The 12,798-nt window shown below is 44.9% G+C and overlaps 1 protein-coding gene across 1 annotated transcript in view; it reads left to right on the forward strand.

Annotated features, from left to right (window-relative positions):
* LRGUK (leucine-rich repeats and guanylate kinase domain containing) overlaps positions 1 to 12,798 on the forward strand; it is a 139,428-nt gene that overhangs the window by 14,656 nt on the left and 111,974 nt on the right. Inside the window, exons 4-6 of the mRNA XM_006861226.1 lie at positions 1,586 to 1,667; positions 6,004 to 6,104; positions 11,764 to 11,845. Of these exons, the coding sequence (XP_006861288.1) occupies positions 1,586 to 1,667; positions 6,004 to 6,104; positions 11,764 to 11,845 (265 nt within the window). The remainder of the gene's footprint in view (positions 1 to 1,585; positions 1,668 to 6,003; positions 6,105 to 11,763; positions 11,846 to 12,798) is intronic.

Below are 12,798 nucleotides of genomic sequence, written 5' to 3' on the forward strand. Positions count from 1 at the left end.
CACAAGGTCGGTTTGAATCACAAGGTCAGTGGTTCAAACTCACCAGTGGCTCTGGAAACCCTATACTGGGTCTCTATGAGTTGGAACTGACTCAGTGGCACTTTAACAACCACAACTGCCTCTCATAAAGGAGCTTTGGTGGCTGTGTAGGATAAGCAGTGGACTGCTAACCTCAAGGATGGCAGTTCAAACCCACCAGCCGCTTGGTGGGAGAAAGATGAGGCTTTCGTTCGGTAAAGATTTGTTGATGTAGGTGCTGTTGAGTCGGTACTGACTCATAGTGACCTTATGCACACAGAATGAAACCCCGCCCGGTCTCACCATCCTGGGCCAATCTCATCATTGTTGCCCTCCTTGAGCCCATGGCTGCTGCCACTGTGCCAGTCTGTTTTGTTGGGGGTCTCCCTATTTTTCTCTGACCCTCCACTTTACCAAGAATGATGTCCTTCTCCCGAGACTGGTCCCTCTTGATGATATGTCTGAAGTATGAGAATCAAAGTCTGACCATCATGGCTTCTATGGTACTTTCTGGCTGTCCTTCTTCCAGTACGGATTGGTTTGCTCTTCTGGCCTCAGAAATCCTGTGCAGGGTTGCTGTGAGTCAGAACGCATTCCATGGCAGTGCCTTTGGTTTAGGGTTTTGGTCTGCCCTTCATAAGGTACCCTGGTGGTGTGAACCAAAAGGTCTGCAGTTTGAACCCACCAGCCGCTCCGCAGGAGAAAGATGTGGCCAGCTGCTTCCGTAAAGACCGACCACTTCGGAAACCCTGTGGGGCAGCTCTGCTCTGTCCTGTAGTCAGAATGGACTGGGTTTTTGGTCTGCCCTCACATGCCTCATCTCTAAATTGAGGATAATCGGCTCTGCTGCTCTCACGGGTTTGTTTGATCAAGTGTGACAATCACCACAGAACTTTGCAAATTAACACCATGAAAGTGTAGCTTCAGGTATTGTTAAGAATGGTCTCCAGATTACTGGGGACTTGAAAACTTCATTTAAATTCTAGGCATTTGCTTTTTCTTTGTTTTCTACTAGACAAAGAGCTATTGCTATCATATATACTGTTGTTAAGTGTCATTGAGTTGGTTCCAACGAGCCGCTGGTGGGTTTGAACCACTGACTTTGTGGTTCCAAGTCTAGTGCTGATTCTACAGTACTACACCAGGACTCCTGTTTTATATATGTATATATGACAGATGAAGCTTTCTGCTCCCACAAAGATGTACAGCCTCAGAGACCCTACACAGGGTCGCTATGGGTTGGGACCCTTAACAACAACGAACATATATATAATATAAAATGCAGCTTTCAGGTTCCCCTGAACGCCACCTTAATTCGCATTTTCACAACACTGATTTTTCTAAGCATTGGTTTTTTGTTTTGTTTCAGAGGAGCACATTTTTGGATGGAGTCTGTAGTCTGTCTTGACTTCCTTTTAGAAGTAGGCTTCTGATTCTGCCTTCTCATTTCCATGACACTTTCAAAAGACATTCTGAATTTCTTTCTGGCAACTTTCCAGATATTGAAAGCAGGCGGAGCTGTACCTGGTGAAGCAATATTAACGCCTTTTCCCTGTTATTTTCTCAGGGCTGTGCTTTAGTGGACGTCAGCATTCTCCGTGGATATGTTCACCTGCAGAAGTTGGATCTTTCAGTAAATAAAATTGAAGGTATGTAATCACCACTCTAGTAAATTGATGGATCACAGAATGACTTCACAATTTAAACTTTTAAGTATGCACGATCATGGTTTTAATACCGCAGAACTTGATGCAAGCGATAATAGGCATCAATTTGCACACGACTCTTCTGCTTTCCATGAGAAAATGAAAAGGCAGCAGCGACTGATAAGCGAAGACAAAGGCAGACGTTTGCCAATATGCAATATTATGCGATGGTTGCCATGTAGTGAGTGATATTTAAGAATATCAGATGGAATCTTTATTTTCTCCTTTGAAGGGATGGATCTTTGTTTCTTCAGTACTTTGTGATGGTTGACTGATTCCCTTTTCTTTTCTCTACTTCTGCTAGTTACTTGAGGGGCCCCTATGTGATGCAAATGGTTAGACACTTCACTGCTAACCAAAAGGTTGGCCGTTTGGACCCACCCAGAGGTACCTTGGAATAAAGGTCTGGCTTTCTGCTTCTGACAGGACACAGCCATAAAAACCCTATGGAATCGCTCTACTCTGCCCGCATGGGTCTCCGTGAGTCAGAGTTGGTGTGATGACAAATATATATTTTTCGTCTTTTAAAAAAACTAGTTATTCAGTATAGATGAATTAGTCTCCACCCTCTACTTTCCTTTTAGGGATATTTTTGTTTTGTTGTTGTTGTTTTTTTGTATCTACCTTTTAATTCTGGCTAGATACTTCTTTTCTTCCTGAACACCAGGGATCCTCAAATGCATTTGTCCCCCCTCTTTTTGCTTCCTCTATCTATGTAGTTGGTTCTTTCTCTTCTAATAGCACTGTATGTACTTGTGTGCATTGTGGTGCTGTAGGATAAGCAACTGGACTGCAAGGTCAGTTTGAACTGCAAGGTCAGTGGTTCAAACTCACCAGCCGCTCCTCAGAAACCTACAGAGGGTTGCTACGAGTCAGAACCAAGTCAATGGCACTTAACCACAGATTAGTTATGAAAGCCATTCACAGTTAGTAAAGTTAGTCGGACACTTGTCACATTTTCTTCAAAGCTTGATCGATCTCTGTACCTGGTTTTCTGGACTTATTTGAAATTCACTGTATATAATTTTTTTCCTCTAGACTTCCAGGAAAAGAAGCAAACCATGACTTCTGAGCTGTTCTCTTTACTGATCGTCTTTCTATTTGTGTCTTGTTTTCTTCACACATGTTGCCAACAGGGTATTTTCTGTCTCATGTTCTGATTTTGTTTTCTATCTATGACACCGGTAATGAAAATCTAGTCTTTTCAATAACTAAGAAACCATCTGTTGTTATTGCTGTTGTTAAGTGCCATAGAGTCACTTCCGACTCATAGCGACCCTATATAGAGTTTCCAAGGAGCAGCTGGTGAGCTTGAATCGCCGACCTTGAAGTTCAAAGTGACTTTGCAGTCCAGTGCATTAACCCACAGTGCCACACCAGAAATGATTTTGAATATTTGAATCCTTCAAATGCTACTTACTACCATTTTGAAAGACTTTTGTTTTCTTCTCCTTTTATAAAACTTTGTAACAGAGCCTTGTATATACAAGCACTGGCAGAGAGAAGAGTATAATGAGCTAATCACTTGGCTTCAGGCACGCATCAGCCCCTCTGTAATTTCCTTTCATCTTTACCCTCTCTCCTCCCCTTCCCCAGGGTTATTTTAAGCAAATCCCAGATATAGCATTAGAAAGACATTTTCAGTGTTGTCTGTAGGAGCTCTCATCCCAGATGCCCCCCTCCCCATTCCAAGATTGCTCTCATTTAATGGATAAGAAGATGCAGAATGGAGTCATGCTTTAGTTACATCCAGTGCTAGGAGTCTCTTGGCGACACAAATTCACTTTGCTAACCAAAAGGTTTCTTATTCCATTCCAATCTGAGGTTCCTGAGAAGAAACGCCTGGCAACCCACTGCTGAAAACCCAGGCGTTGAAAACGCTGTGGGGCGCAGTTCTATTCTGACACACACGGGGGCGCCATGAGTCAGAAGCCACTCAATGACAAATGGTAACTGGTGATCCTAGAGTGCAGAGAAAAGAGGTCAGGCTGGACCCTTGTTACTCAAGTAGGAGGCCCACAGCTGTGATTCTTTGTGGCTCAGACCGTTCTCCTGAAATGTGAGATGAGCCAATTCAGGAATTCATCCAGTGCTTGAGAGCCTTCTGTGTGCACAACCAGCGGACTCTATTCCGGCTCATAGAGACCCTCTAGGACAGAAGTTCTGTTTTTCTTACTGTGAGGATACTTTCACCTGCATCAGAATCACCTGTGTGCCTGTAAAAAGATTGCTGGGCCCGCCCCCAAAGCGTCGGACCCACTACGTCTGGAGAGGGCCTTGAGAACCTGGAGTTCTAGCCCCATGAACGCAGCGGCCCCTTTGAGAGCCACTGTTGCAGGCGCGAGGAGCTGCTGCCATCTGGTGGACGTAGTGCTCATTACACCGAGGAGGGAATGCATGCGTCCTGGTCCATGAATTGCTTTCCTGTTAGAATGATTTAGAAGCCTTGGCTATCTGCATTTCCTCATCCATTTGATAGAACTCTGCGGTACAGGGCTAATCTGCCCACAGAAAAGCCAGCCCCAGCCACTTGTGACAAACACCTTGGCTAAGTTCAGAGGTGACCAGTGGCCGAAGATTGTCGAACAATTTCAGCGTCTCCTTAGCTTTCCTTTCGCGCAGCCTTCTTCCACACACTCATTTGTTCCTCACCTAGGACGATTTACATCTAATAAAGAAGAATCACTGGAAGGCACCAATGATTAATTAAGCTTGGTGGCTCAGCGTCATACCGAGGTGCCTGGGAAGAAAAGGCCGGTGATCTGCTACTGAAAAATTCGTCATTGAAAACTCTTTGGAGTACATTTCTGCCCTGACACACATGGGACCATAATGAATAAGGGCAAAGGATATAGTTCAGCCCAGGGGAAATAAAGTAGACATTGGTGGAGAGTTTCTGGCATCAAAGACCCTTGAGGGAAAGATGCAGGAAGGCCCTCACAGTGTCTGCACACACTCTTGCCCCCACACTATCCCACACTCTTCATGGCAAATCCAACCTGCCTGGCATCTCCTGGTCTGGCTAAGTGTAGAAACTCCATTCTACCACTAGGGGCGCCATCCTGGAGCAAAAGAGGGCTTGGGGTTCTTTACGTTATTGTTTCCTGGTAGAGCCAAAACATCATCCCGGTCAGGTAAAGCTCTGTCTGATGCGTATTGGAATTCATCCTGCTGCCCAGAAGGGTGCATGCTGTAGATTGGCAGAGAGACAGAATAAGACTCCATAATTGTTACAGTCACCAGGGAATTTCATCATGAATTGCCTTTATTAGCTCAAAGTCTTCATCTTCGTAATCCTGGTTCAGACTATCTTCTTAGGATACAATGCAAAACTCAGAGGCATTTTCCAACCCACCCAAACTCAAAGCACAATAATAGCAGTGATTTCAATCACTTGGAATAATTAATGGAATGTATGCCGTTGTTAAATGAAGACAAGCTCAATTCACAACAGACAGTTCTCTTCATGTGGTGTTTTCAGTCTGCCTGAGAAAAAGAGAATTCTGTTAACTCGGAGCTAATCATCAGGAGGAGTCCTGGTGTAGCACTGTAGGATATGACCTATAACCACAAGGTCAGCGGTTCAAACCCACCAGCTGCTCCCTGGGAACCCTATACAGGGTCGCTATGAGTTGAACTTACTTGATGGCACTTAACAACAACAATATCAAGATTATTTAGGGCCTTTGTTTTCCATCCTCTTCTTTGAGGTCAACACTTTCTGATTCATTGGGCCTGAGCGTAGGTGGAGGACAGGGCTCGGGGAAGCTGCGGTGGCCTCAGGATGTGGGTGATTTGGAGAAAAGGGTTCGAGCGCAGGAAGAAGGGTTTGCTTTTGGTTCAAGGAGAGTTTTCCATCCTTTTTTGGGGGGCGGGAGGCGCATATATTTCTTATTGTTGTTAAGTGCCTTCTAGTCAGTTTCAACTCATAATAACCCTGGGTAGGGTCTCCGAGGCTTTTAAAATCTTCGCGGGAGCAGAGAGCATCATCTTTCTCTTGCGGAGCGGTTGGCGGACTTGAACTACGGAACTTGTGGTTCGCAGTCCAGCGCTTGTCATGTGGAGCTGCCATGCTCCCCATATTTCATATACTCCTGGTTTTTGATTTTTTGTTTTCCCTTCCCCCCCCCCCCATTTTTCACATTTGGATTAACGTGCTTTCATCTGGCTTGATGGAATGATATTCTGATGTCAACCATGCTGTTTTGAATGACTTTGTCTAATTTGTTCTGTTGGCTTATCCTAGTCTTTGCTTCTTTTCTCTCCCCTGTACCCCCAGATCTGTCATGTGTGAGTGGTATGCCTTATCTTCTAGAACTTAATGCTTCTCAGAATAAACTGACTACATTCTTCAACTTCAAGTCACCCAAAAATCTCAAGGTAGGCATTATCAGTATATGAATTGCATGTATATTGTTCTTAAGAGCCATTGAGTCACTTTGGACTCGTAGCAGCCCTGTATAGGGTTTCTGAGGAGTGGCTGGTAGGTTTGAACTGCCAGCCTTCAGTTAACAGCCCAGTATTTACCCTATGGCATCACACCAGGACTCCAATCGCAAATATGAGTGTTTGGAAATAGATCATCTCAACAGCACTGAAATAGAGAATTCAGCAAAAATAAGAGGTCAAGACAAATAGTGTTCATATCACAAATAAATAGAAGGACTTATAGATTAGAAAGGTGCGGTGGTATGTCATTGAATAGTGTTTTTAGGAAGGTTGGCTAAAACCTAGCTTTCAAACCCAAGAACTACTTTCTTTCCATGCCCTCTCTCCCTCATTTACACACTAATTATTATAGTTTTTATTATAGCAGGACCATTTCAAATCAGATTTATAATTGGGAAAAACTAAAAAAAAAATCTCTTGTGGCTGAAATTAGCAAAAAACCCTACGGGCACTGCCATTGAGTCAGTTCTGATTCAGAAAAACCCTTTGGGTCATAGAAGAACTCCATAAGGTTTCTGGGACTTTAAATCTTTACAGGAGCAGAAAGTCTCATTTTTCTCCCATTGAGTAGCTGGTGGGTTTGAACCTCCGACCTTGCAGTTAACAGTCCAAATGCTTAACCCACAGCACCACCAGGGATCCTCATGGGCTCCAGTGAACCCACTGCTGATGAGTAGAACCATCCATTAGGGCTCACATTGTTGTTGTTGTTAGGTGCCCTTGAGTTAGCTATGACTCATAGTAACCCTGTTCACAACAGAACAAAACACTGCCTGATCCTGCGCCCTCCTCACAATTGTTGTCACGCTTGAGTCCATTGCAGCTGCCACTGTGCCAATTCATCTTGTTGGGGGTCTTCCTCTCTCTTTACTGCTGAACCATGGGCTCAAATGTATCCAACTATTACTTGTTTTTGTGTAAGGAAAAAAAAATTACAATCTCCATTCTTCATTCTCTGTACTTACTCTTGCATTTCGGAACAGAAATAACCCCCCTTGGACAGTGGCAGATAGAACTGTGTACTAACTAGGCCGTGACATGGGCTGTCTCATGCATTGATGGGCACCCAAGTTCCCTGTGGGTGTTATGAATTAATGTCGGGATTCAGGACGTCTGGGGTGAGTTCTGACATCGGGATTTCAAAGAAGTCCTCAAGCGATGCTTTTGCTGCTAGTCCAAGGACCATACTTGGTGGAAAATTCTTTTATAAAAACAAAAAAAAATTGATTCCTGGTGATCCTGATTTAATTGGTTTGCATTAAATTCAGAACAGGAATGTTGGTAGCGCAGTGGTTAAGCACTCGAGGCTAACCTAAAGGTTGGTGGTTTGAATCCAGCAGCCACCCTGCAGGAAAGATGGGGCAGTCTGCTTCTTTAGGATGACAGCTATGGGAGCCCAAGGGTCAGTTAGTTCTGCACTGAACTATAGGGTCACTGTGAGTCAGAGTCTGCTAGGCGACCCTGGGCTATTGGGGGTTAAGTCCTGAGCTGTTAGGTTTGAAAGGCTCCCAGGTATTTCTAATGTGTTGACAATGGTGAGACCGATCCCCAGACCATGTGATTGGTGTTTGTCTACTGGATGTTGTTGGCATTGTTGTGTGCCATCAAGTTGGTACTGACTCATAGTGACCTTATGCACAACAGAATGAAACACTGCCCAATCCTGGGCCAACTTCTCAACCTTTGTTACACTCGAGCCCATTGCAGCTGCCACTGTGCCAGTCCATCTCATTGGGGGGTCTTCCTCTTTTTTGCTGACCCTCCACTTTACCAAGCATGATGTCCTTCTCCAGAGACTGCTCCCTCCTGATGATATGTCTGAAGTATGAGAGACAAAGTCTGGCCACCCCGGCTTCTAAGGAGCACTCTGGCTGTACTTCTTGCAACACAGATCTGTGTGTTCTTTTGGTGGTCCATGGTGCTTTTAAAATTCTCCTCCAGCACCACAATTCAAATACATCAATTCTTCTATGGTCGTCTTTATTCCCTCTCCAACTTTTAATCAAGAAGCACTGGTATACTTATTAGTCTTATTCACAAACCAAACGGACTTAGCTCTGAAGTGGTACATGGAGGTTGATACAAATATCAGGATCAGCTGGAATGAAGACTCTGGCTCTCCCTCTATCCATCCACTCCGCTCCCAGCCCAGCCCCACCCCCCTGCAAGACACCCTTCCCACTTGTCTCTTCTGTGGTTTCCCAGGTGCTCCTCCCTCTGAAGGAATAGTTGTTACCAAGGGAGATTCCTTTTCCCAATCAGCCACACCAGGGTCTGAGGTGTACGGCATGGAATCATGTGCTGCAGACTCATCAGGAGCTGAGTGTGTGGAGCTGCTTTGTTCTTGGTGGTTCCACAGCCCACATTCTGGTGGTTGGCTGCTCATAAATCGACCCTGACTCATGGCGACCCTATAGGACACAGCTGAACGACCCATAGAACTTCCTAGGTCACAGTCTTTGTGAGAACAGGTCGCCAGTTGAAGTCTCCCATTGAGCCTCAGGATGGGTTTGAACCGTCGATCTTTGCTTAGCAGCTAAGCACTAAACCTCTGCACCACCAATGTTCCTTCATTTGCCCCAAGCCCTATACAGTCAGCTGGGAAGATGGCCACTTACACCCCTCGGAACTAAAACAGTCCACAGCCACCGAGTCCATTCTGACCCATAGTGATGCTGTAGACAAGACAGAACTGCCCCCAGAGGGTCTCCAAGGTTGTCAACTTTTACGGAAGAAAGGGGCTCATCCGTCTCCGGAAGAGCGGCTGGTGGATTCGAACTGCCGACCTTTTGGTGGCAGCAGTGGGCTTAACCCACTGCGCCACTCACAAAAGAACATTCACACGGTGACCCCTTAACGCCCCAAGCTCTGGGAGAATTAAGAGCCAACACATCAGCAACTTTAGGGAAGTGGTTGGAACATGGTACCAGGTAATCAGGAGGCCAGCGCCGCATGGATGCTTTGTGAACAAGGGCAGGGGACATTGGGGCCGGCAGGTGTTTTCATTCATTGTCTGAGCTGATCCTCCCGGTAAACCTTCGAGGGCACTGTTACGCCATTATCCGAGGAGCATTAACCTACTAAACCTTTGCTGATAGGTGTCAGAGCTGGGATTCACCACGGGGCTGTGACCCCAAAGCCTGTACTGCTCATCAGTCATACCTGTGGCCTCTGCCCCGCCCTCTTTGAGGGAGTTCCTCTACTTGTTCATTTCCCACGTGGAACCCCGGCGCAGACGCGGCCTGAAGAGCAGGGTTCCGACTTGCACTCTGCGCATGTCCTTAGAGTACGTTTGTTCTTCGTGGAGGCGGATGCTAGGCAACGTGAACTTTATCCCTGAGGGACAAGGAGGGCACAGAATTGGATGCGGCCCTGTAGGAACGGACTATCCAGTAATTGTGCTTACTGGGGAATCTGTAGTGAACACTTCCACCTGGGTTTAGCCATGTTAACTGTGTGCTGAAACCCAGGTACAATTGTTCAATACAGATTCATAAACATGAGGAAGCCTGGGCCTGCCTTCTCACCGGAAGCTGTGCTTACTGCTTAATCAGGACCCCTGGCCCTGCCCGCGAATACTTAGATGATGTCATGAGCAGAAATGTGTTGCGGGAAAGAAGTCTGAATGAGACTGAATCACCAAAGCCCACATAGCTAGCAATATACCTCGACTCCATCGTTGGAGTTTTGCTTATTCTATAGACGAACAAGGAGCTCTGGTAGCGTAGTGGTTATGAATCGAGCTGCTAACCTGAAGGTCAGCAGTTCGAAACTACCAGCTGTTCCGCTGGAGAAAGATGAGGCTTTCTGCTTCGGTAAAGATATACAGCCTCGGAAACCCTGTACAGGGTCGCTATGGGTCGGAACCGACTCCAACAACAACAATATAGAAGAACAAAAAGTAAACATTAAACTTGTTTTCTATGATGTCAAACGGACTTCTTCAGTTATACTGCGTGTTTTGCTTAACTGCAATTTGTATATGCGTAGAAGTGTGCGTTCTGATTTTTTTTAAAAATGTAACTGTTTTATTTGCACATGACATGGTTCACATACTTGGATTCTAATTAGACTGGGACTGTGGGTTAGGCATTGAGCTGCTAACCTCAAGGTTGATGGTTCAAACTCACCAGTCAGTCACTCCACTGGGGAAAGACCAGGCTGTCTGGTCCCATAAAGGTTTATCGTCCTGACCCCACTCAGGGTCCCTGTGAGTTGGAATCGACTTGATGGCCAGAGCTTATGTTATCATTGACGTCACCATTTTTCTACTCTTGCTTTTTCAGTTGTTTCTAGAAATTTCTTTGTTTGTTGTTGTTAGAACTGACAATATTTAGCTTAACTATAAATGCTTAAATAAAAAGAATAAAAGCACAAAAATTTCATATTTAAGGTATTTGGCATTTAATGCATTGTACTTGGAGACCTGGTGTGGCTCTGTGGGCTAATGCATCAGACTGCAAAGTCGTTTGAACTGCAAAGTCGGTTGTTCAAGCTCACCAGCTGCTCCTTGGAAACTCTATACAGACTTGCTATGGGTCAGAATTGACTCAACGGCACTTAACAACAACAACACTAATCTTGGAGTCCTGGTGTGACACTATAGGATAAACACTGGACTGCAAGTTCAGTTAGAACCATAAGGTCGCCTCCTTGGAAACCCAATACAGGGTTGTTATGAGTCTGAACAGATTCGATGGCACTAAACAATAACAGACAGTAACCTTACAATGGGAAATGATTTGGGGATGGAATCTCTGCTTTAAAAGAAGATAAGAATACTTGCATAGTGCTTATGATACCATTGCTTGGCAGCTATTTAGAAAATTATTTCAGTGCACTCAGCAATTTACCAAGATTGGTGTTTCAAAAAACTTGGGATTTCTGTTTTTCCTTTTTTCCAAAAAAAAATCCCCAAACCTTTTTTGATTATCTTTCACTAGTAAGTGAGCAATTGAGCAAAGTTATTTAATTTTGGATATCTTTCATTGTGAGCAGGGTTCGTGTTTGTGATTGGAGACAACTGATTTTGCTGAATCTGCTTTCCTAAAATAGTCAGTGCTGAGAAAGGCTTGGAAGTTGAAGAGATAAATCTTGCAGATAGATCTCCGATATAATGCTGGCATTTAGTGGTGACTTGGCAGAATCGATTGAAGTAGGAATAGAAAAGGCAAAGATACAGGGAACCGAGTTACAACGTCTACATAATAAGCCAAGTGAATGCAGTTTCTGGGCATTTGAGAAAATGAAAGAAATTGTGGAAAATAGGGTGAAATTGAGGTAAATCCTGGAGGAAAATCAAGAAGGCTTAAAAGAAATGCTGAAAATGGAGCAAGAGGCTGTGGGCATTGAAGCCCGTAGCCTGTAGGGATGTCACAGCCCCGGAGGTTGGGTTCAGGGGGCTCCTTCTTAGAACCCCTCAAAGTGGACGGAGGAAGGTCCTCCTTCCAAAATGATTCAAGATGGATGAATGCCAGAACTTTAACATATTTTCAATATTGAATTCCAATGCTACACTCAGAAATAGATTTCCTCATGTGGTGAAAATGAAGGAACCCTAAAGTGTTGTCTCTTCTCTTTTTCTCACCAGAAGGTGGATTTTTCCTACAACCAAATTTCTGAAATGTCTGACTTGTCTGCGTACCAGGCGCTTACCAAACTAATTCTGGACAGTATCCTTTGAATGAGTAACGGGGGAGCTTGGCTGATATGCCCACTGAGGACTGTGAACCAGATGGCATGGGGTAATACCAGATCAACACTTTCCTGGAGATGCATGACACATTAAGTGATTAAGGATTGATATTCCCACACGAGAGAAGGTATTTTATTTACCAAGAAATGGAACTACCAATCCAGGCTTGCCAGGAGCGTCTCATACTAGAACCTTCTCCTGATCAATGGTTGTTTACCGTTCATTCTGAAATCAGATGAGAAATTGCATTTTCAATTGGTTTTAGCCCCATCTGAGATAAATGCACCACTTGAAAAATCTAGATTTTGTCTTAGGAAACCTAGCAGTAGCTGTTTTTACACTCATCTCTTTTTGAATAGCAAGTCTCTCTTTTCTTAGCGGGCATAGCGCCTCTCCAAGTCACTGCAACCTTGTGTATAGCACAACAAAACACGGCCCCGTCCCTGCACCATCTTCATGATTGTGGGTAGACTTGAGGCCACCGCTGAGGCCACTATGTCAGTCCGTCTCACTGAGGGTTTCCCTTGGTTACTCTGGACCTCCACATCCTTCTCTGTGCCTTGGTCTCTCCTCAGGACCCTCAGCATTCTATGAGATAATACTCTGCAGCGATCCATAGGGTTTTCATTGGCTCATTTTTAGAATGAGATCACCAGGCCTTTTTTCCTAGTCTGTCTGGAAGCCCCACTGACACCTGCCCACCGGATGATCTAGTGGCATTTGAAATACCTGTAGCATTGCTTCCAGCATCACAGAGCCCACACGTCATGGCAGCACAGAACACCGACCGACAGTGTGGAGACACCTCTTGTGCATTTTCAGTGTGCCTACAGACCAACACACACACACAAACACCAACAAACTTCTGATTAGTAACAGCTTCAAGAGCACCTGTATTACACAAACCAGGTGCCCATTCAAGCAGTATCT

This window comes from Chrysochloris asiatica, unplaced genomic scaffold (assembly GCF_000296735.1).
Source record: "Chrysochloris asiatica unplaced genomic scaffold, ChrAsi1.0 scaffold00041, whole genome shotgun sequence".
NCBI classification, from domain to species: Eukaryota; Metazoa; Chordata; class Mammalia; order Afrosoricida; family Chrysochloridae; genus Chrysochloris; species Chrysochloris asiatica.